The following is a 24,965-nucleotide window of genomic DNA, read 5'->3' as shown; positions in this document are numbered from 1 at the left end:
CTATCTGATATGCAAATATACTTCAGCATTAAGAAAAAAGGACAAACCCCCAAGTTGCCTAAAAATGAGTTAGCTGGCACTTACATTACTCAGAACATTAGACAAGTGTCAGCTTCCTGCTGTTTTTTCCCAGAAGTTTCTACAGTTGGACTGTTAGCAAGTATAACTCCAGTCAGATTTATAGGCCAGAAAGATCACTTACTCTGTTCTGTTTCCCACAGTACTGAGATGCCAATGCTTGGCCTTATTCTTCCTGTGCATATCATATACACATCTGCAGTCATCACATACTCCCATCTAGAGCTAGACAACACATTTTTGTATTTTATTTTTAGAATGCGCCTTGCAATACGACCAAGACCTCCCAAAACCAGGATGGAATAGAAACTGAATATTCTGTTCAAAGACTGCATGATGTCTTTCTCAGCAAAATCTGCTAACAGTCTCAGTAATTATCTATAAACTGAAAAACTAAGCAGAAAGCTGAAAAACTTAAAGTATATCTAGCATCTTCCAGCTGTCTCAAAGAAACATATAGATAGTAAACCTACTAGGAATGCTTGATAAGAAAATATTTCTCACTTTTACAAACTAAAATTAAATGATTAAATGAGGTGTCAGGGTTCTTATTAAGGATGTAAAAAGAATCAAGTGAAGGAATTTGTACAATACAAACCATTTCTTTCATTTTCCAGTGTCTATTTGACTAAATGTTTGTGTATTGTTTGCTAACATAAAAAACCCCCTAGGTTCTTGTAAAGGTTTGTGATATAAATACCATAGTATTGGCATTTAATAGAAGAGCTGTGCAAACAACTAGTAGCAACCTTAGAGCTTGTTACACTATTGCATTCATGTTAAACAGTAGTATATCAGTGACTATGAATTAGTTGTCCCTAATAAGGACAAGACACATGAAATCTTCCCCAGTGTAAAACATCTATATGCTGTGGTCCAGCTGAATGCTCAACACTTCCAGGCAGTGTTGATAGAATTGCATGCTATTCAACAAGACAGGAAAAAAATTTTATCTTTTCTCACTCGAGTGTCACATTTGTCAAAGGGCATCCCTGCACAAAATTTTACCTGCACAAGACTCTTCAGTTCTCTTTAAGAAACATTAAATGTGAAGACATAGACAAGAGTTCAACAACTAATTAACTTCTTCTCATCTTTACTGATAACCTTTGTCCATTTTCTTTCAGGAATAGTAGGATTTTTTTGATTTTGGTTTTGGGTTTTGCCTCCAAGCAAAACTCTTGCAGTTTTCTCTAGCTTTGATCATGTCTGACAATACACAGCTCTCAGGCTGGTAGATGAGCTGTTTGTCAGTGCCCCCAGCCTTCCCGCTTGCAGGAATCCCTTTGCACTGGTGGCAGCACAGCTGAACACAATCCTTGCAGTAAGTTAAACAGTCACCATGCCAGATTATTCATTTTATGTTCCACTTCAGGTAAATATTCTGCATGTGGAGATGCAGTGCTCTACCCATGAACACACTGAGATTACACAGATTGCCTGAGTCATACAACAGCCTGTGAGAGGTAAAGAGACTGCAATTTCAAACACAGTGATAATTTCAGTTCTTGCAGAGAGAAACAATGTGAAGCCTATTTGCCAAAATGAGTAATAGAGCTATAAATACTGATTACAGATCACAAACCTACCTTAAACTGTGTGATTACATTTGAAATTGTACTCCATGTTCAATTCAAAGCAGAACGTTTATCCCAATAATTTATTCCTAAATATAAAGGTAAAATACACACAAGTAAAACTGTATGTAATGCAAACATTCAACATTTTTCAAAGGTTTTTTTACAGCATTTCTAAATGCTGTGTTTATGTGTGTGTTTGTTTTCAGAAATGCATTCAGGAAACAAGAAAGTGTTTTGTTTAGTTAATATAAGTGAGCATTTTGTAAATAGAAGTAGATGAGAATGTGGTAAGTGCCTTTAAATTAGTTGTGCATTACCTAAAACTGTTGAAATATGCTCAGGAAGGAATGCAGGGAAGAACCTTTTTTTAAGAAACTGGAATTCAGGACATATCACAATTCTTTTCTTGTCTGAACTCCTGTAGAAGCAAAACACAGAACTTTCCAAATTCCTTATATGAGAAAACATCTACACTAGATTGAAAAGCATCTACTGACAGAAAATCTTCTGTTTCACCAAAATACATGGGCCTGAGTGCCTGTTTTGGCAAGCCAGAATAAGAAAGTCTCTATGCTTTTGAAGATACTGGGACACATGCACAAAAGCTTCTAGCTCCTGCTCATAACACACACCCCCTAAGATTAGGTATCATATACACAAAAATAAACCAGACAATGTCTCTTCAAATACGAGTTTGTACATTCAGCATGTCTTCAAAAATTGCCAGACTATACTGGGAATCCTCTCAGAACACTGAAGCCTTTTTTTTGCCATGAAAAATAGTACACTTTCCTCAGAAAATGCTTCTTTTTACTGTTGCTTATTAGACCTATTTTATATGTTGGAGTAGCAATTTCAAACACACATCTTTCACAGATTACTTCCACGGCAGAAAAACAGCTCCACCTGCTAACATTTGAGTGCTACTAGTATGGAAATATATTAAATTGAGCATCATTCTATTCTTTAGTCTTCTTACAAATTCAACAGTTTTGTAGAGTTTGTATAGCTGCTGCTATAATTTTTTTCAGGATAAACTACATTAATTTAGATTTTAGTATGAGCTAGTTTTCATACCTAATTGACTTATTATTACTCTCATCATCAGTGTTTCAAAATACCTTTCAGAGTAGTTGCAAGGAAGAGGTATTTGTTAAAACCATCAGTCTAAAATATTTTCATACTTAAGTTTATATTTAGTCTAATTCTTCTAGCTCTTTTTCCAAAAAGCAAAAAGAAGGCATCAAGAGGCTAAAAGACATTAAACAAGCAATTCTGCCACTGAATCTCCACTTTACTTCAGACACATCCTCATCCCAAATTGCACGTTAGACATGAATTAGATGACCAGTAAGATGTTAAATTCCTGTTCTTGGACATTATTAAAACCAAAGGTGTGAGTCTCAAAAATTCCTCTCTGCATAATTGCAAATATCCATTACAAATTATTATTAAGATATTATAAACACTTCAGAACATCTTAGCGCTGCACCCTCTACGAGACAGAAGAATTTACTTCAATTAAGAAACCTGACTGAAGTACTAAAAATACAGTGATCTGTTCTATGAGAATGGAATGCTAAACATTTCAAGCAACACCTCATTTACCTCCTAAAATTTGCCAAAATATAAACACTTCCCATTAACTTCTTCACAGACTCATCATTTAGTACCACCATCCTTTAATCTGCTTTAGTAACAACTACTGTAAAACCTCAGGGGAGTATGGCACAACCCAGCAGAAAGGGTGATTAGTCTACAGGTGAGGGAGTCCAGCAATGCTGAGGTGAAATTCTCTGGTAAATCATCTCTTTGCAACACTGTGTCATTCATTGAAGACAACATGCACAGAACCAAACAACTGAACTATTATTTCCACTTTCAGCAGTTCTACACTATTGTAGTAAGAAGTTTCTAATCGTAACTGGGAACTTCTCAACAGCACATCAAAAACAGGATAACTGAAATTAAATCGAGCACATGAGAGAATTTAAAGGAAAGGCTGAAGCGTAAACCTTTTCTAAACAGAACGGAGGGTCAATTTTACATTACTGTGGTATTGTTAGCAAGTATGTATCAGATATTTATTGCAAATGAGGCAAGAAACTTCCCCTAATGCAAAAATTTTAAATGGTAGACACATGCATATGCTTGGAGCAGACTTATTTTTGAAGTAAGAAGCATCCTACAATTAAGTCATCTAACATCTAATTTAAAAAATCTCCACCCCTGAGTATATACATGAACTAAACATGTTCAGTTATCCTTAAACATTCTAAGTTTAAAATCCAATTTGAAAGAAATATTCAAAGTTGTAACATATTCAGAAGCAAGCAAAATAGCCATTCTTACCTCAGTAACAGTGCAAAGCTTTTTGAGACTTATAAAAGGAATTGGTAACTTCAAAAAAAATTTTTTGAAGCAATCAACTTTAATACAATCGTATTTTCAGTCATTCAATGGATTAAAAACAGATCACAGATTAAGATTCAACTGGCTCAGCACAGCCACAACGTCCAGACTTTCACGTTCAGCTGCACACCAGTACCAACCCCATCATACAGGGTCACTCTGGTACAACATTGTTTGCAAAACTTGTAGACTATAGACTGGCTCATGTATAAATACAACTACCAGCTCTTTTAAGAAATTAATATAAGCACAGGGAAATCTAACTTTTCCCAGTTTGGCGGAATGTTTTCTATATTGCCTTTCTGAACAGATGTGTTCCATACAACTTAGCCTTGAGCTGGGACCAACTTGTGATCTGCTATAGCACTCATGGAAGCACATGGCTGCCAATAATTATTCTGATGGAAAAAAAAAAAACTTTTAAAATGAGCTTCCTGCATACCTGTTAGAGCAAAAAAAAGAGCAACATCTTAAATATGAATACAATGACCCTACAAACCTCAGTCTAACTCACCATCTATTGCTCAACATCCAATGAGGGTATGGCAGTATTTCTGTAAAGCACACATGGACTGTTAGTTTAGTGTAAGTTTAAAGCTACAACAGTACAATACAAACAAGCAAATGTTTATTCATTTACTAAATGTACTGTGGAGTAACTCAAGGAATCTGCTTCAATGTACACATCTGCTCTGCCGGGAGTAGTCTAAACACATCAAAAGCTAAGAACTTCTGATTTTCAGGAGTCATCTTTATGCTCCAAATTGCCGAGGACATTTTTGTCTGCATTACACTTACTATGATTTAAAGACAGAGAACAAATCCAGGGTACTAGACGTTTTCTGGGCACCATGACAGAACTCAAAAGTTTAAAGAAAGAAAGAATTGCAACATTTACTTTTTCCCACAATCACCAGAAGTTTTAGCTTTCTATCTCTCTCTTGGTTTTACCACTGGCTCCATAATAAAATTTAGTTCTCCATCAAAATCATCTGAATCTTTTAACTTTTTCTCCAAACCATAAGCTCAAATCTCAAACCAAGAACAGGCCGTTGCACTTGCAGCAATCTTAATTTCACATGGAATTCATTCAGTCTCTTACCTGTCCCCATTCAAATCCATGCTTTAGGGACACTCACACTCTTCTCTGAGTCTAAATTACACAATTATCTCTACTTCTCATTTACCAGCAACTTCCTATATCCTGTGCTGCAATCCTGTGCATTTTGACATGTTAATACTTCTCACGCATAAATACTTGAGATAAAATTAAAAATTATTACTTCAAATACAGTTTTAACGTGCTTTCTGAGGCGAGCAATGAAGTACTCCATCACCACAGATAAATTATCACTGTCAAGTCTAAGTTCCAGCCAAATAAGCCCATTCTTGTTCCTCTGCGGTGGCAGGATTTCAGCTCACCTACCTCATTTGTTGCTGAGCCAGACCTCCCTCATGTTTCTCCACACCATTTCCTCAGATACTCCCATGTTCAGGCCTACACTGCCAAGTGCCCTTTTCTTAAAACACTCCTCACAAAATTCCCGTATTTTCTCAAGGCAATTCCTCACTTCTTTCAATGCCATCTTCCAGCGCTTCTATACAGTTGCTTGTTGCTTCCTACACCCTCCTCAGCGTCCCCCCAGCTCCGTCCCCTCAGAGCCAGCGGTGAGGACTGGCCGCTCCTGACCCTGCCCCAAGCAGGGACGCGGGGAACCCACCGCCACAGCAAAGCCGCTGCACGGCTGCTGAGGACAGTGTTCCACGTCAGCGCTACCGAAGGCAAGGTAATACTGGCTCCTTCGGACAGTCAGAAGGCACAGGCACAACCCCTCAGGGCGGCTGCAGCCCCCAGCGCCACACGGCCGGCGGGGAGAGTAGGGGCGGCGGCCCCGCCGCCAGCGCCCGGCCGGCCCTGAAGGGAGCGGGAGAGGAGCGGAGAACCCGAGCGCGAGCTGCGCCGGGACAACGCTCTCAGGCACGCGGGGGAGGCTCGGGGCTGCCGGGTGCAGGGCCAGGAGCTGGACTCGACGATCCTCAGGATATTCTGTGATTCAGTGACCTCTGAAGTCAGTAACAGCACAAACCCCCAGCGAGCAGGAACCCCCAGAGCCATCACAACTAGTGATGACAGCTTTGCTTTCCCAAAACAAATTCTACGCACATATTTCAAACGTACATTATGAAATAAATGTGGATCTAATTTAAGCTACATTCTTTCCCTCCTAGAATTAATTATTTCATTTAAGGCGCAGGGAAGTGGACCAAACCCCACACAACAGCGAGGCCTGGTGCAGGATCAGTGGGGCCAGTCCCTGCTGAGGACACCACCGTCCCTGACCCTCTGACACTCGTCCACCCAAATTCAATGTTAGAAATACTACAGCCCCCTCAAGCACAGTTTAGTAGCTTACCCAGGTTATCAACAGATAAAATCAAACACACAAAGACTAAGACATGCAAGAACCCTGCTTAAGCGGTATTAATTATTGATAGAAATCAGTTGATGAGGCTGACAGCTGGACTGGGGGCCTCACAGAGTTAGACCTAAAGACAGTCAGAATTTACCCATGAGAATATTACAGTGAAATTTTGCAGCTTCAGTGAAACCCGCAGAGAAGGCCAAGAAGACAATCAGCAAGAGATGCTCTAGACACAAGGAGAGTATGTTCTTGTTATGGGACATTAAGAGTGTAGTAGCAACTATACCTTTGCTTGTATAGCTAATTGTTTTACTGCCTGAATGGTCATTGTTCATTAGACAGCCTTGTCACTGTTTGCTAAGCAGCCAACCTCAATAGGCCACAGCGATTGTGAAGAGGTATAAGAATTGCAGTAGAGAAAATAAAAAAATCTTTTCTACCTCTCTCGAATATGGATTATGACTAGTGTGTGCTATTACGTCCACCTCGACAAAAGCCACATCTGGGGACTAAGACATGCAAGAACCCTGCTTTCTTAAGTGGTATTAATTATTGATAGAGATCAGTAACATCCTGCTTCTCAAAATGACAATTGAGAGGAGGTGCATAGAAATACTGGGTATAGCTGTTAACCTTTGTAGTGAAGTATGTACATAGCCTACTCTGAAGAAACAAGTTATAAGGGATTGTATTGTGATGTAATTAAGACTTGTATTTTCCCTGCAGGTATGTAAGCACTGCTGTTCAAGAGTGAAGAAGATCCTAATGGCCTCGGGGTACAGACTCCAGGTGGATTCTCTGTGTCAGTGTGGCCCTCTGTGTCTCTTGAGCAGCTAATTCCTTGCCCCTTAACCTGTACTTCTGACAATCCCTTTAAATCCTTTTGTATCCTTTTGTCATCATGACTCTTAAGCTCTGTCCCAAATCATGTTATGCCAGTTCTTTAGGATGTACAGCTAATAATTCACTCCAACATTGGAGAGAACACTGTGCGATTTACCTGAATCACCTCCACGAGAGATGAATGCTCTATACAACTTTTATTAGGTATTGCACATATTCTGAGAATTAAATCTGCAAATTGGTTTGGATATTCAAGATGAAAGTGATTTAAGTATTTAGGCCTAAGGTCAAGAGAGTCCTGGAGAAGAAAAGTCTCTGGATCCTTGAGAGCAGAAGAGTTCAGTTACTAATTTTCTCTTGCATCATGAATAGCAAGACTTCTTTCCCACATTTTAGTGTGAGAATGTGATGATAGAGCTGCTATTAAACAATTTAATTATAGTACTTCTGGGAGTATTCTAAGGTTAGAAATGCAGTATTTCACATTTAACATCTTGAAATTATTTTTCCCTTTGCAATGCCAGTTCACAATCATTTAAAAACCCATGAATTTTGACATACCTTCAAACAGGTTATTCCATGTTTAAATGGAAGTGCTTCCCACTCTAGTGTAAATACCATATGATGAAGCCTTCTTAATATTCCACTCTTCCCCAGCAGTGGTTTTGAACTTGCTGATTTGTAGAACTCTCTTTTGTTTTCACCCCTCCAAGGGAAACACAGAGCGATTTAAATCTTACGACAACAGGTTTGCTTTTCTTGGTTACATTTCACAAATATCTTGAAAATAGTCCATGGAACAAAAGGGTCTGATACTCAGGATGACCAAAAAATTGTTATATTAGGAAGAAGGAAAGAAAAAAAAAAAAAGATTTCACTAAAACCATTTCAGCTGCTAATAAATAAAAACAAGCCAGTTCCTAAGAAAATGTCTTTAATTTTCAGGTTATGGAAATACATATTTTGGTTTTATTTCCATGATACAAAAATTTAAATATGAAACATTTTCTGAAATCTACCAACGCAGATCCTTTTTTAAACAAATAAAGGGCTGGTGCAGTTAGCAGGTTTATCACAGGTACCAAAAAACATTTTTTACAAAATCAAGATTTAAAAGTGGAAACAACAACAGATGTGAAAACAAAGAAAAACTACCTCCCACCAGGAAAATAATGTTTGAGAAACTTTCAAGTTACAGTTTTTTGAAAGGGTAAGGTATGTGTAATGCTGGTATTTAGATGAATACCACCTGCACAGGGGGTGGGGGTAGAGAACAGAAATTCAAAAATGTTCCCAGGTAAAGTAACTGGTAGAAAGCAATACATGAAACTGCAGTTCTACCTGTTTCCAGAATGCTGACAGCATACTGATGCTGCCTGAAAAAAACAGCTAAATATTAGGAGAGCTGTGGTAACTCCCCAAGCAGAGGAAACAGCCTAGCACAAAATCACAGAGTGCCAGTTCTTGTACAGTTCATAGCCAGCATGCCAAAGGAGGTGACTAAAAGGACATTGAGTCTTGCTTCTTAAACCTAACATCAGTTACAACAGCAAGGATTTCACAGGATCAACGACAACTCATATACTAGGTGATATACACACAAGTAAAATTGACAGTGATTGTTCAAGAAACAGTTTAAAATAATTAAACTGATTTTCAGGACACATACTGCTTTGTTAACACCACTTTATTTAAATAAAGTATGGCTTCCAAGAGGTGTATTCTCTTAACTGCTTTCAAACAATTCCACTTGTTAAGGCAGTTGTTTCCTACCATGTTTCAGGGACCTCAAAAATTCCAGTGGAACTAGTTGTGAGGCTTCCTAAAAGACAGAATCATAGAACAAAAATTAAATCAAGCTTGGTGGTTTTTTTTGTTTTTTCAGAGGATATTAAGACATTTTCCTGTAGAGGGAAGCTCTAGAAACATTACTGGTAAGTCAATATTTATAAAGAGAAACCAAGAGACTGTTTATGAATAGGCACTTAAAAAAAAAAAAAAGAAACAGGAAAAAAATAAGGTTAATTTCAGGCTTCTTACATAAATGGTAAATACTGTATTTTTAACCCTAGTAATTAGGTAATTTCGGTTTTGCGGTTTTTGGGATGATAAAGTTAAATACTATTTCCCCAAGTGTACTTGTCGTTATTTTTATTTAGGCTGTTAAGACAGGAAGAATATTTCCATCCCAAATTAATTGGAGAATAAAGATGACTCACACTAATACCAATAACACATATTCCCATAATGCCAAACACAGAGCCTGAATTTTATACTCAGAATTACAGTAGACACTCTTGTCATTTTGCATATGCTTACATGCCCCAACTGCCCTACTGAATAACAAGAAGAAAACAATTTCCAAGCACAGCTTTGGAATCGGCTAAGAAAGATTTTACTCTACCAAATCAGGAGAAAGGATGCTTGGTATATAATATCACTGTCTGGATAAAAGCTGCTAGTGCAGATATTGAAATGAAGCTTTAATTATGAATATTTGAATATACTTCAATGCAGGCAGTGCTCCAGATGACTAATATGGTATGGTCATCTGGACCAAATTAAGATAAGACTTAATTTTTATTATAGTCCAATTTCTGCAAGAAATTACAAACATTGAAACAGAACCAACAATAAATGGATCAATAAAAATAGAATCTTTTGATGTTTAAATTCATGTGACCTAAGGTTAGTTATTTACTGTTTTTTGTACATGCTAATAACTCACAAAACATTACAAAAGTTAACAGGTGAAACATCATCATATGATTGTAGCCTGCCTGCATTTAGTCAGATATTCACTTCCAAATATTTTGGCTAAAAAAATATATAGGTATTAAAATCTGAAAACACCTACCTTCACTTCAACCCTAGGTGAAAAGTCTTCAGCCAAATAAATCACAATAAAGGTTATGGTTACAGACACCACACAGAATGTTGCAGGAATTAATGCATACATCAAAACAGAGTGCCTTCAATTTTGCTTATGACATGCAAAACACATTGAGTAACTTTAACTACAAAGTCACATTAAAAAATGTTAAGAATAGCTAAAAAAATATTCAAAAAGCTTTCTTTTAAGGAAGAAAGTTAGCAGAAGTAATAAAGCAACTACATTCTGATTCCTTTCCTTGGTTGGTGTCAGACTGGGTTTTTGTTGGTTGTGAGTTTTTTGGTTTGGAGTGAGTTCTTTGCTTTTTGATGTTGTTTTGGGTTTGTTTGTTGAGTTTTTTTACAATTTTTGTATGATGCAGTCTTCAGTTTCAAGAAGAACTTGGAATGTAAAGAAGTAAGTTACTGCTCAAAGTGAAGACTTTCAAGAAAACATTTTCAGTTCTGCTCAGGCCTAGGACACTTTCAAACAGAAAAGAAAACCATGTGCATGAACATTGCACTTACCTGCTGGAACTTGCTCTGTCTTGATCTTTTTCAACTTTTTGGGTCTCTTCTTACCATCTGGAAGGGACTCTGCACAGGAGTCTGCCTGATCATTTTCTGGATCTTGGCCTTCTCCCTCTTCCATATCATCAGAACCAGTTTCCTCCTCAATAGGACTCATGCTTCTCTTTCCCACTGTACTGGTACCTGTAAAACTGGAACACAGAAGAAAGATGATCATGAAAAGTCAAGAGTAACTATTACATAGGTACACGTCGTTGTACATCTATTAAATGCTTATGAAGGTAGAAAAATAAACTGTCATAAGTGGTGTACCATGAAATTACATTACCTGGAAGATCTGGCTTCCATAAATTTACTATCTAATCCAATCTTATGTAGATCAAGGTATTCATTCTTTGTAGTATCGATATCTCAAATTTAGCTGCTATTCTGATGAGATCACTCATCTGAAATGTAATTAAATCAGTTCTCTATCCCTGCACAGTTTTTACATTTTATTCTCATAGTTATGCAAGCTCTTGTAAAGCACTGTCAATAGACACCAAATTATGCACAACTGAAGCCTCAAAAGCACATCTTAATATTGAAGGATTCTACATGCTAACTTCATCCTCTCTCCTGGAACTACAAGTAGTTTTAAAAGCATTTCTATATAAAGGTAGAGAAAACCATCAAGCTCCATATAAAAACTTTAAATCCGGCTTTAAGAGTGCTATTATTTGTGGGGCTGGTAAAATAAAAAGCACAAAAAATTGCACACTCATTTCATTAGCAGCACTTGAATGAAGTCTGACTAACACAGTATAAAGATGAACTCAGAGCTCCACTTCATTCGGCGCACACCGGAATAACCCTGCATAGGCTTTCGTTCCACTGGAATTCTATTGTTAAACTTCCTTAAAAGACAAATGACAATATTAAAACCAAATTAGCATGAGTATAAAAAAGAATGCAGTAGCAAGGGGGCTAATTAAAAACCAGTTCCCATTATGAACCTCTAGATATGTAAACACCAGCTACTTAAATGTCTAATATAACGCTTTTAGAACAACCAATTAAAAAATGTAGTTTTAGACTTATAAACTTCCATTTTTATATTAGAACTATACAACATGGCTGTATGCATCTAAGCCATGTTCAATCCTGTGAGTTAAATAAATATTAATACTAAGTTATAAAACAAAGCCTTACAAGGTATTTTTTTTCTTTTTAATCAACAGCAGGGAATTATGGTGTTTCAATAAGGTTTCAGCCAAAGGAAGAACTGTTAAATTTTGTAGTATAGTTTTGGCTTTGAAATGGAATTTTTTCAGCTGAACATTTTGCAACTTAAAACAGACTCTGTCTGGGATGTCCAAAGGCAATAAACAAAGATGAAACATATGATTACATCTCATGCTCTTGCTTCCACTTTAGGAGCACAAACACCATTTACTTTGATGAATAGCTGGTTTTTGCTCCAAACATTCACACACAGAAGGCCTTCTTGCATGATTTCTTACAAATCATCATTGTGAGTCATACCACAACTACCACCAATAAAAAGATGGAAGCTAAAAAGCTGGATAGAATTGTTAATCCTATGTACACACTTCAATATTGCAAAACAGGCAAAAACTAGGGTTGGAAAGAAAAAAGTCTAGGGAAGAAGGAGTATTTAGGAAATGAAAAACTACTATTTCTTAAAAATATAGTTTAGAAAAGCTTGTAAGAATTCTATTTTGGGGAAAGTCATTCTGAAAAATACATTAGGAAGAAAAAACTCAGGAGCCATAAATTCTGATCCCAGGATTTCTTCAGACCTATGAGGAGCACTTGGCTCTCAGGAGGGAACTTGCACTCACTGTAGGAAGAAGATCCCTTCTTGAACAGTCTTATGGCTGAATTTACCTTTTTCTAACTTATGACTCTCATGAAATTATTGCAAATAAAGAGAAACAAGTTCTTGACCATCAGTGCACATTTAACTGGGTACCAAAGTACAACATAAAAATTAATTTTAGGCCTTATGGTCCTCCTGCAGATATCTTAAGGGGAAAAAAAACCCCACCACCAAAAAGTGGCAGTAAAAATAAACATATTTTATAATGAAGAAACATTGACTTCTTGCTTTCTCCCAAAATACTAATTTTATTTTCTATTCATTTATTGATTGCATGGCTTCTAAAGGTGAAAGGGTTAAATTTTTTACGTCTTTTTCTTCTTTAACCTAAAATAAGATTAAAGATTACAGCAACATTATTTATGCAGTTAGTAGTAAATGAGTATGGTTGCACATACGAGTTAGAGCAGTTCAGTTTTCTAATTGTAACACTTATTTTGGATGTGTCCACGTATCTGCCTCAACTTCCTGATTCAGCTGAGAAACAACTGAACAAAGTTAAAGATTTAAACACAATAATAGCTCTCAGTCATTGTCCAATGCAGACAGACTTCTTTTATGATCCTCAACTGTCTGGATACCTGAACCATTCAGAGACACAGATTTATACCATCCTCTAACTACGTAACACACCTGTACAACAGCTATCCAGGCAACAACTGTGTTTATTTTCTAGAGAATCTATTTCAAGAGGTACTAAATAGCAGCAATCCAACTAGTACTATGGTAATTAAATTGAAAGAATCAGCAAGTGGAGGGGAGCAAAAGGTAGGGAAACAATTATGATCATGTAGCATTGAACATTTTCTGTTTTGGGAAAGCATGTCTGAGTTTTAAAAGAAACACTTCATCACAACAAGGCATTTGAAACTGGCCTGGATATATGTGGAACTACAACTTCAAATAAATTTCACTTACACAAAAACGCAAGTTCTCTTGACACTCAAAACAACACTGAGGGGTGTAGGGAGTAGATACTGATCCATCATAAAAATCAGTCATTTCAGTATAAAAGCAGGTGAAATCACCTGAAATAACACTACAACACAGGAATACTACAATAATTTGCTTGCGATATTTGTTATCTATACCCTTAATACCTCAGCTTCTGCCAATTATTATTCTTTAGTGGGTAATAAACCACTATAAACAAACATTTCTGTAAAAAACCAAAAGAATCATTGGTAGAAACACTTGAACATTCCAAAAATTAGATAATCTTTGGCAACATGAAGACATTCAAGGAAGTGGTGCTACAAACAGCATCCTGACTTGACAGAAGATGCAGCATTCATAGTTTTAGATAGAATATTTGTAAGGCAAAGTGATGTCTCCCTTTCCTGTACTTCATACGAGTCTTTTGCCATTGGCCTTATCCTATTTTACTACTCCTAGATGATGATTAGGAGAATAAGTAAGTACAGATAGAGCAGGACACTTAGTTTTCCATAGAGCATACCCTATTTGACTTTTCCTGCTATGGTTTAACACTATTTTGCTAAGGAAAAGCTCTTAAAGCCATGCATTTAACAGTCATGGCAGAGCTGGCAGGCAGACATTTGCTAAGCACAACATAGCCAGTTCCATCTGTTTCCTAAGTGTGTTCTGAATAGCAACAGCTTTAGACAAGGGGATCTTATTTACTATTTGAAGTTTTGTCAAATGAAGCAGTTTTTCCTCTACTTCTCCATCGTATATCAATAATTAGGCATATTTCCATTGAAATAAATTTTTATATTTAGCAGTAGTATTAAGTTATATGCAAGGGATATATATTAATTATAAATAATTTTACCTTGTGACTGCTACTAATAAACTTTATTTTCTGAAGAGAAGGTCCCCTACAATATAGGACTATAGTTTTATCAGTAAGACAAGAATTAAAGAACCTTTGTTACATATTTATCAATCTGTCACTTTAAGACAAAAGTTCCTCACAAGAAATACCCAACAACTTCCTTACTCTATGAAAAAGTAGCCAGGACATATTGTCATCATGGAGACAAGCAGCTATTCTGCAGCTGTGCTCCTTGGCAGAAGCTGATGCAGCAAGCTTATTAAATAATAAATAAATAAAGGATGCAGTAACATGAAGCTATTATAAGGGATCAGCTGCTAGATACATCACAGTACTGAGTGCTCAACTAGATATGACTTCAACTAATCTGGACAAACATACACATTTATACATGCATACCTATAAATTTGTCCTAATTGTTTATATAAATATTGATATTATATTTTATATAAAATTATCATGGAATATATAAAATATAAATATTTTATATACCTTTATATATAAGCATTTTTATATACCTTTGTCTGGAAAAATAAAGTGTTCATCTTGAGTGAAATAAAATACCATGGTTTGCAGTTCCACATTCTATCTAATCAGATTACACTTCAGAGAAAGCATTTACAAAATATAAATTGACAGAAGAATAAAATATAACTAGTAACAAATAAAAATAAATTAAGAAAAACATGTCAAAAGACCAGCATGAGAAGGAATTTGGGACAGAACCAAATCACTTTATTAATGGAATAAGAAAAGAACAAAAATTTATGTAACATCAATTACAAAAGAAGATCTCTCAACAAAATAAAGGCTGCTATCCAAGGATATCAAAATGTTGATCATGTAAAAACAAAAAGCTACTTGTAGAATTTTATAACACCAGATGAAAAAAATATATTAAAATTTTCAAGGAGAGTAGGAGGATTGCTTAGACAAACAACACATTGGGGTATGTCAAACTTTTAAGGAAAGAATTTACTGAAAATTTTGTTCAGCAATTTTCCAAATTACACATTTGTGTGGACCTTAAACTTCTTTGCAAGACAACAGCAAATCAGCTTTCTGTATTTCGTGTTCTCCATAAGCTGCCACTGTTACCATCTGACTGGAACCTGTGAGGTACCCAAAACCCAACGCTCATTGAGAGGAGACACTTCCCCTGGCAGAAACAAAACTAGGGCTTAGTATTTCTTTGCAGCAAACTCAAGGTGCAGTAAGTGTTTTCACACTGTTTAATAGTTTACTGCCTTAGTTACAGCCCTAAGCCTTAGCCACGTGCAGGTTAGTGCCAGGACAATCCTTAAAGCTCCTCATCTCCTCACAGCATGTACTCTCCACGCTTCCTAAGTACAACACTTCAATTAAACTAACTTGATTTCATACAGACTTTATCATCAGCTTCCTCCATATGTTTTTTGGAATCAAACATGTCTATAGCACATTTAGAATTCCTACCATGACAAAAGCCATGAACATCTGACAGCTGGCCAAAATACACACCTGCAAAATCATAAGGTCATGAGAAGAACAGAAAAAGTTTAGCAAATTTGTTACACGACAGATTAATATTTACAGGAAGATATAATGAGAACTAGAACTTAATGTAACATTTCCAAGAAAGACAAAGCAAACACCTCAGCACTGGTTTTATGTCCACCATATTTGGTTTGTCTAACTATGGAGCAGGGAAGAAAAGGAGAAACAAAATCCCCCCAAACCAAACCAAACCAAACCAAACCATCAGCTTAGAGAAATGTAACTTATACACTCTACTCAAACTAATTTTCATATAGAATTGATAGAACTGGGGGGACAGTGCAGGAGAAGGGAGGCGGGAAGAATGGCAATAACTTGATGGGTTATTAATACAATCATATTAACACTGAAAAACTCTTCACATGCTCAGCTACACAGATGACTGAGAAAGAAGCTGCCTGTTACCATCATATCCAAAACCTGTCATTAATATCAGAAAGTAAAAATGGAACAAGAAATACGCACAGCAACACAGGAAGCATACTGTACCAGAACCAAAAGCGGCATGTCCTGACTTAATTTTGCCCTTAAATAACAAACTAAAACCCTTTTCAAGTTTTATACTAGAAGTTTAAAGCCATGCAAGTATCATCATTTGCTGTCCTGTTTCTGAAGCATATGGACAACTTCATCAGGACTGCTCTAGAAGGGAATTTATACCCTTCTTTGTGGCACTATTATCACCATGGAAAGTCAGCCCAAAACCAACATGGTCTTTACAAGGATATATGATGACAGCTAAGTATCCACACAACACAAGCCATCCACAAGTGTCATATGAATAAAGAAAATAATTTTTTTATTTTGGTTATATGAAATGGTGCTGCTAAATCGAGCTCAGAAGCTGCGATGTGACCTGCCCTCAAGATCCCAGAATTCAGAAATCTGTCTAATCACATTTGTGATGAAATTCCCTCTGTTCCTTTACCTATCATCTTGTGATAGCTGATGCACCACTACTGATTTATATGCAAAGAAATACATACAGAAAAATGTCCTGTGTTAGTTAAGAACTACCTGAAAATTGTCAGATTTTAATAGAAGTGCAGTAAGAACATGAGCTGGCAGTGCAGACATCTCACCTGTTAACACAGTAGTATCGACTCGGGGAAACGTAAGGTGTGCACTGGGTTTTTAACCTCTTCCTCTCCATCTCCTTCCAACTATCTTCTGTACATTTTCTCTTGGCCTGTTTTTCTTCATGTTTTTTCTCCACATATTCTGCATATGTCTGGATCCTATAACTTTCAGCATACCGGCTGGTGTTTACAGCTATGGAGAAGAAGAATGATGTTATATACAAAACACTTTAAATGACAGCATGCCCTCTCCTGAAATAACTTGTTTTGAAAAGCAGAAGGCTGCAAGCTATGTGTTCTGTTCATAAAACAATTTTTAGTTCCATTGTTAGCAATTAAAAAACAAACCAAAACAAACCCAAAATGCCATGCTCTCCAAAAGTCACTCTGTCCGAATTAGACGCTCAAAGCTCTTCTCAAAGTCAGACTTTGTGCAAGAAGAGTTAAATCTGCTTAAGACGTTTCTTTTAAATTAGAAACTATCAATTCTTCAGTCGTAACCCTCTTCCAGATTGCTTGTTGGCAAGAAAAGATTTCCAGGATTTTTTCCCTTTTAGTCTCATTACTTAACCCAGCAGGTTTATTTTGCAAGTCTGCCAGGAAAAGACGACATTTGCAAAGCCTTTGCCAAAACTCTGTTTGATTGCTGTGAAACATAAGCTTATTTGAGCTGCATTTTTGGTTGCACAAGATATCCATGGAAGAAGCACTTAACTAAGAGCCAGCTGTTCCATCCTTGTATCTTTCTAATGTCTGATCTCCCTTTAACTAAAAAGACTGCAAGTTCAAGGTAGAAAGATTTCTGTCAATGCAAAATTAGAAGCACTTCAAAACTAAAGACAAAAACTTTCACTGCCTCCACTCAGTAACAATTTAACAACATTCCTTCAAGTCCCAGCATCTTCACAGCTCTCAGCCTTTGGTCTGTGAGCCAAGCCCTGGCCTGATGCCATCCCTGTAACAGATGAATCAGCAAATTAAACTGACAGTCAACTGGTGTCTTCTGCTGCTTTCAGCCTAGCTCTCTGAAAGAAAGTATTGTAAACCAACCAGTAAACCAGTTCAAAGGTAAAACAAAACAAAACAAACCACCCCAAACCTCAGATTGTTTTTTGCACATTTTAAAATACTGAAATTGTAGTGGAGACAAAATCCTGATATTATTATGCACTTCCAATTTTTTTTGAGCAATTTCAGATGCATATCCAACTTTTGGATTCTAGCTGAGCTGTTTGAAATACAGGTATTCTGTGCTACGTCTGGTGCAAATGAAACAGCAAGCTCCAACATCAAATTTCAGAAAAAGTGAGGAGGACAGAAGTATGTGGTTTTTTCTCCTCTTTCAGGATGGATCATCTATTCTTTATATTTGCTGTGTTACAGTGAAATGAGTTATCCATAATACCTGCCATGGTATATAGATGCTGCTGTTCAATGTCTGTAATGCACATAAAACCAGGCAAGAGTGTTGTCTATTTACTTTTAATTCCAAGTATAGATATCAGTAGTTATGATTAACAGCCCCATGAGATTGTTGCACTAACCAACAAGTGTCAGACATACCTCCTTTCACCCCCCTGCTACTTGTTTTGAACTGTGAAGTTACAGGATCTGTAAGAATTAGGACAGTATTTATTGCCCATGAAGTTATGGTGCAGGCATCATGAATGAATTAATAAGGCTCACTGGAGTTTACTCCATGCCAGCCGACATTCCTCAGGGTAAAATTTGTTTAGTTAAACTCAAGCATGTTTTTACTTGCTAAAATCAAGCACAAAGTTACCATGGATCATCTGATACATACTCATTTGTTAAAACACAATAACATTATTTGTTTTGCTACAAGCTATGAACCAAAGTTATGGGTCTGCCATTTAATTTCCCAATAAACTCAGCCCTTTTTTAGGAAAAAAACCAAACCAAATCATTTGAGGCCTAAAGGTAATTCTAAAATAAATCTGTGCAAGAGTCAGTATTTTTCAACAAAAACAACCCTGCTTTCTTGAAATATGGCATGTATTTTGCAGCAATCCATTCTTATGGCACACACACACACAAATATATATAGCATGTATATTTGATATAAAAAGTTATGTGCTGAATAAATTGCTTCATCATGGAACAACTGAAATGAAGGCATATGGAGAAGTCTAAGGAGCCACACAGATAAATCAATCTTGCATGGTCTTGAATTAAAGAGCAGCTCCCTGTATGAGTTTAATACATTTTCTGATACTTTTTTGATAAATGCTGTCCATATTGCCTAACAAAGCAAATACACTTATGTTGTTCTGCACTCCCAGCAGAAGAAATGTATTGCTGGAATGCTCTGTAAGTTCTAAAAAGCTGAAGAGAACTCAGGGGGGCTATTTACTTATTTCCTTAAATTGTAAGAGATGAGAAAAACCTTTCTGTGAGAAACCTGACCTACTAACCAACACCACATGGCTGCATTTCACATTACTTGCAGCCCTAAAGTTTCTGTCTCATAGCAGAATAATAGTAATTGCAAATTATTTTAGGAAAAGCATTTCTAGAGGATGGCACCTTCCCTTGTTATTAGGGAAGACATTGAACAGGCTGACCATCATTGAGTGGTCCAAGAGGAATGTGTACAAAGATACCCTTTTGCCAAGTCCTTGCTTTTATGCAGAACAACATCCTGACAAATGGACACTGACAATATTAAGCCTCTTAATAAATAGACAAATATGTTGGTGAACTGTGTAGGTAAAAGAAAAGCCACAATATATAAATACAATAAACACACAGAGCTATACAGATTAAGGCTGCGATACTAAACACTTAAGATTATGAAATACTGAAGTAAAATTTCACCTGTGAAGCCTTTAAGTGACCTCTGTATTGATGCTGCATTAATCTTATCTGATCATGTTCTACTTCAAACATGGGACCACTGCCTCAGCCAGAGCAACAGTGTGAAATTAGTGAGTAGCTAAGTTAGTGTTTTTTTTTTTTTACTCTCAATACTCACTGTATGGTTCCACAGCCTTATTTATTGACTACTAGGGCCATTCATGCCATGTAAGAATCATGATGCTTGCCATGATGACAAAAGTGCACATGCATAGTCCACTATTTCAAAGTAAAACTCAGGAGGGGAAGCAGCAGTGCTGTGTGCCTGTTTTATACACAGAAAGCAGAAGACTCAAGATCCCAAATTAGAAGGCATCTTTTAAATTAACCTAAATTGAATTAAAGTGTCCCCTATAGAACATTCAGGGCTGAGCTCCTCCACAGCAAATGTACAAACATATTCCAAGAGAAGCCATAAATCCTAAAGCAACAGTACATGATCACATAACCATGGACATTATCAATTCTGCATAAGCAGAATTCAACTATATTATGTTAAATATTAGTGAAATTGTCATTGTAATATTAATGGCCCCTTTTGTTAGCCTATATACAGTTTTCAGTCTTTCAAGCATACCTGGACCATTTCTGTTGCAAGGCATCAAAATGTTAACACACATGACTAATTAGTTAGACCAGAGTCTCTTAAGTATACTTGATAATAGCAACTATCTGCAGGCTGTACCCAAACTGATAACACCAATTTGTACATGGTGCTGCTCATCCCTTTGTTTTCCTCTCCTGTAACAGCTTAAGATAGAAGGTGCCTAAAAAAGAGTGTTGTACAAAGGTCGTCATCTCTCTTGGTATCTGAATGCAGAGCAAGGAGCAGTATTAATGCAGTGACAAAGCAGCCCTTCACCTTGCAAAGGAGGATGGCAAGTTAGAGAGCAAACCAAAATGAGGCTTTAAACCTCCATGCTGGATAACAGGGGAAAATAGACAGGTGGTCTGAAAGAAAATGGTTTTACAGAAGAAAGATAAAGTAGTAAGTACAAAGGATGCCAAAGAAAGAGGAAGGATCTTTATGCAATGCTTAAACTTAAAATATTTCCTCAACAAAGAAGAGAGATGATAGTGTAAGTCCACTGAGACATTTCATGCTATGCACATGTATGTAGATTGTTCTACAGGACTTTAACTCCCTTACAGATGAAGTTATTTAATTACCAAAAGAATTCAAGCTACTTAACCTTTGCACCCTGTTAATTACCTCAGTAATTAATGCATTTCACAGCTTTTGTTTCAACTAATTTCAAAAAATCCAAATCAAACGAAAAGGCAGTCACAAGACTTCCAATGTTAAGAAAAACCCCTATTCAAACTTACGGAGGACAAAGGGCATTTGGGGTTTGGGGTGGTTTTTTGTTTGTTTTGTTTATTTATTAGCTGATGAGAAAAAAATCCGGCTGCAGGTGCCTTAAAGGCAAGTCTATAATCTGTGCTCTTAATATCACATCAGTAGTGCTGGAAGTTGTAAAATAGCTATCTCTAATATGATTTATACCACAGGTTCCACTGTAATTCAGTAATTCATTTTCCTGCTGCGGTTGAGATTCCTGAACAACACAAGCTGAAATTCACCACATCTCAATCCCTGCATCCACTACAGAAATGATTTTAAATAAACACTAGAAAATTTTTACTCCCAGGATTGCTAGTGAAGTGTTCATATCTGTGAACCTACAAATTAAAAGCATAATGTGTTTAGAACATTTCCATTCTAGTCAGAAATTCTCCATGTCTATTATTACTCAAAGCTCAGAGAGCTCAGACCTGCAGGACTTTCACACAGAAATGGGCACAGTCTGGCCCCACAGCTGATTTCACCTTGGTACCAAACGGGAGTACCCCGTGCTTTGCTCCCTAGCCCCTGCTCCAAACCACCTGGTCCCACTCTTTTAAATACCTCCAGGGATGGTGACTCCACTGCTTCCCTGGGCACCCTGTTCCAATGCTTGACAACACTTTCAGTTAAGAAATTTCCCCTAATATCCAACCTGAACCTCTCCTGGTGCATCTGGAGGCCATTTCCCCTTGTTCTATCACCTGTTACCTGGGAGAAGAGACCAACCCTCACCTGGCTATAACCTCTCCTCAAGAATGTATCTGGCATAAATTTCACATTAACTTATTGCTGAGTACACAGTCATGTGAAATGTAATTTTTCAGACTTTGGGTAATACAGAATCGACTACGTGCACTTTCCCCAAATTCAGTGAGGAGGGACTGATACACAATCTCAAAATACTTTTTAGACATTTAAATTGTGGTGGTAAGCACTCATGCTAAGCAAAAGGCTCTATAGTAAACCTCAGAGAACACTAATAAACCATAAAGTCCAGCCCTGTCTGAGAAACTCAGAAATCCAGAAAGATTAACGATTTAAACACAAATCATTGGAAGGCCGTCACAATTCCAGCTGCTGCACCTGCTTTAGTCCATTGCTCCCCTGCTGTCTGAATGCATTGGGCTTCTCAATACCGAGAGGAAGAAGATATCCTGCACACACTAAATTCTATATGAGCTCATGTATCAGGGCACCAACACATGGAATAACTTAACATTACTTCAATGCTTGCCATTTATGACAAGCAGTTGCTTTCCATGTGTATTTAAAATTTCAGTATTCAGTTAAGTATATTTACTGCACTTTAAAACAGCAAGAAACACATTCTCAGGAAGATTCTCAGGATAAAATTACTTCAAAGTTGAACCAGTGGTCTTAAAATACTGCAGAAGTTACTAATAACGAGAATAGAGATGTTATTAAACTGCACCTAAGCCTTAGGTAAAGGGAATTAAGTGCAAGTGTTGGCTGCTAAGGGAAAATAAATGAGGTGTATTTTTGAGGTACCATCGATAAATTTGTCCATTATTTTCATTAACATATAATCATGTAAAATGTCTCAGAAGCCCAATTTTATTTTCAAGCACTTTAAAACTTTAAACATATTTATAAGACTTTCCCATGTTTTAAAAATTAACCCATTCCAAGTACCAGTGGTTTTTAAGACTACATTTTAGATGGCCTATAAAGACTCCACAAATGCAAAGACATCTACAGGAACCTCCCTTTAAGAGTCTATCAAGGTTCTTTTTAGACCAGCAACCTGAACAGTCAAAGTTGGATGATAACAAAATTCAAGGAAACCATGAAAAACAAGAGCTTAACATCGATACAAAGCATTAACTGAGGACTCTCAAAGTTAACTGCACAGAACAGTTGAGGGGCTGAAGTGGTTGAAACACAAATACTTCAGGTTATACCGACTTATTCATTAAAATAAAATACTGGGCTTACTTGACAGTTAAGACAAGCTGAAGTCTCTCCCATTTTTCCCACCATTTCCAGACTATTTGGATGAAGTCTAGACCCTTGTAAGTCACAGGATCATTGAAACGGCACTTACTCCATATAAACCTCTCCAAATGAAAGGCCAACTTTATAAATACACAAAGCTGAACAGCATCCAAAGGCAAACTTATCTAGCAAGACAGGAATCTTAAGAGCCAGAATTTGTAAGCCAAAAGTTAGTTCTGAAGTTTCTTGTGTTCATCAGCTCTAAGAGTGCACAGTGTTTATCTTTTACCACACACTTAACAAGTATGTGCTTCACATTTGACAGAAATGCTGAGACCACTTGCAGTGCAACTTGGCAACAGAAAGTTTTGTCTCCCAGATGTCCAACTAAAGGAATATCAACCATTTAATCAATTCTTTTAACTACCTACTTTGAACAGCAAATCCCAACAGAACATAGATTGCGTTTACTGTCCATTATAGTTTTCAGCTACTTGTAGCCTGGGAATCAGTGCACAGCATATTGCAAAAAGTTAGATAAATTAGAGCCATCTAAACCACCACTGTCATTAACCTGTTACTGGCTTTAAGATGACATTGTGGCAGTCCAACAATAAGAGTGACACAGAACCCACTGGAAGCCAAGAACCTTCCCCTGGCAAGGACCAGGTCCAGCTGGCACAGACAGGCACAGCAGGGTGACTGTGCAACTGTTCCCTTGCATTTGTCAGGCTGCAGCTTCCACTTCAAGCTACAGAGTGCAATATGATTTTATACAAGGACACACCTTTTCTATGCATAATAAATCGGAGAGACTGCCAATGTGTGAGTGCATGAATAACCAAATAAAGTGAAGATTCTTGGACATTACTATAAGCAGCAAAATGAGAAGTTTAAGGCATTTGACTCTTGTTTCCCAAGGCTTCTGGTTTGTGTGTTTTAAGCATGCTATATTCAGTTGGAAAGTTAGAAGCAGCTCCAAAATTGCCCATAAAAATACTGCCCTTTACCCTACTTAGTTTTTCAGAGGAAAATAAGTGGAAGAGGAAATAAGTCTTTCTATACTATGAAAGATTCATAGGTCCTTCAGGGTAACACTTTAACAATTAATAAATTGGAATGCACATTCTCCCTGGCAACATAAACACTACTGATTACCACATGAAATTTGAGGAGCTGCTTTTTAGCTGAATTCAGCTAATGAAATATATCTTTCATAAATAGAAAATCTAACGGACCAATGTTATATCAATCAGTTTTGGACTAGGTTTTAATGGTTACCATCCATGATATTACCTAACTCAGGAACATTGTTTTAAAGAGCACTGGGGAATGAAGAGATACATTTTATTCCCTACATACTCAAAATGGATTTTTGAATCTGTGAGAAATCCAATACATTACCAGGGTACTGATGAAGTTTTTAGCCCATTTAAAATACTGAAGCCAGGAGAGTTAGAAGCAACAGAAACAGCATAGCATAGCAGAAACAGCTTATGCAAAGTGCCACGTTTTGAGAGGTCTGCTAAAGGTTAAGCATGATAATTAACTATTTGAAATATGAAAGACAACTATCACAATTTCAATACTACCCTTAGATACAGTTACACAAAACTAGTAGTATAGACAAATCATAATTCAAGTTGTCTTGTAACACCTATGAAGCTGAACAAAATTAAAAGGCATTGGAGATAAATTGTTAAGAAACCAGGTAGATTCATTAACTGGTTATCTTGAGCATGCACATCAAA

General features: G+C 36.8%; 1 protein-coding gene across 6 annotated transcripts in view; it reads right to left on the bottom strand.

Annotated features, from left to right (window-relative positions):
• Positions 1 to 9,005: 9,005 nt before the first annotated feature.
• The window catches only part of PARN (poly(A)-specific ribonuclease), a 48,165-nt gene continuing 32,205 nt past the window's right edge, over positions 9,006 to 24,965 (bottom strand). For all 6 annotated transcript variants that reach the window (XM_069030337.1, XM_069030333.1, XM_069030334.1 and 3 more), the window contains 3 exons: positions 17,037 to 17,226; positions 10,736 to 10,929; positions 9,006 to 9,158 (listed from right to left, as the gene is read on the bottom strand). In XM_069030337.1, the coding sequence (XP_068886438.1) occupies positions 9,106 to 9,158; positions 10,736 to 10,929; positions 17,037 to 17,226 (437 nt within the window). In that variant the 3' untranslated portion in view covers positions 9,006 to 9,105. The remainder of the gene's footprint in view (positions 9,159 to 10,735; positions 10,930 to 17,036; positions 17,227 to 24,965) is intronic.

Source organism: Aphelocoma coerulescens, chromosome 14, assembly GCF_041296385.1.
Source record: "Aphelocoma coerulescens isolate FSJ_1873_10779 chromosome 14, UR_Acoe_1.0, whole genome shotgun sequence".
NCBI classification, from domain to species: domain Eukaryota; kingdom Metazoa; phylum Chordata; class Aves; order Passeriformes; family Corvidae; genus Aphelocoma; species Aphelocoma coerulescens.
This window is presented reverse-complemented; position numbering and strand designations above follow the sequence as displayed.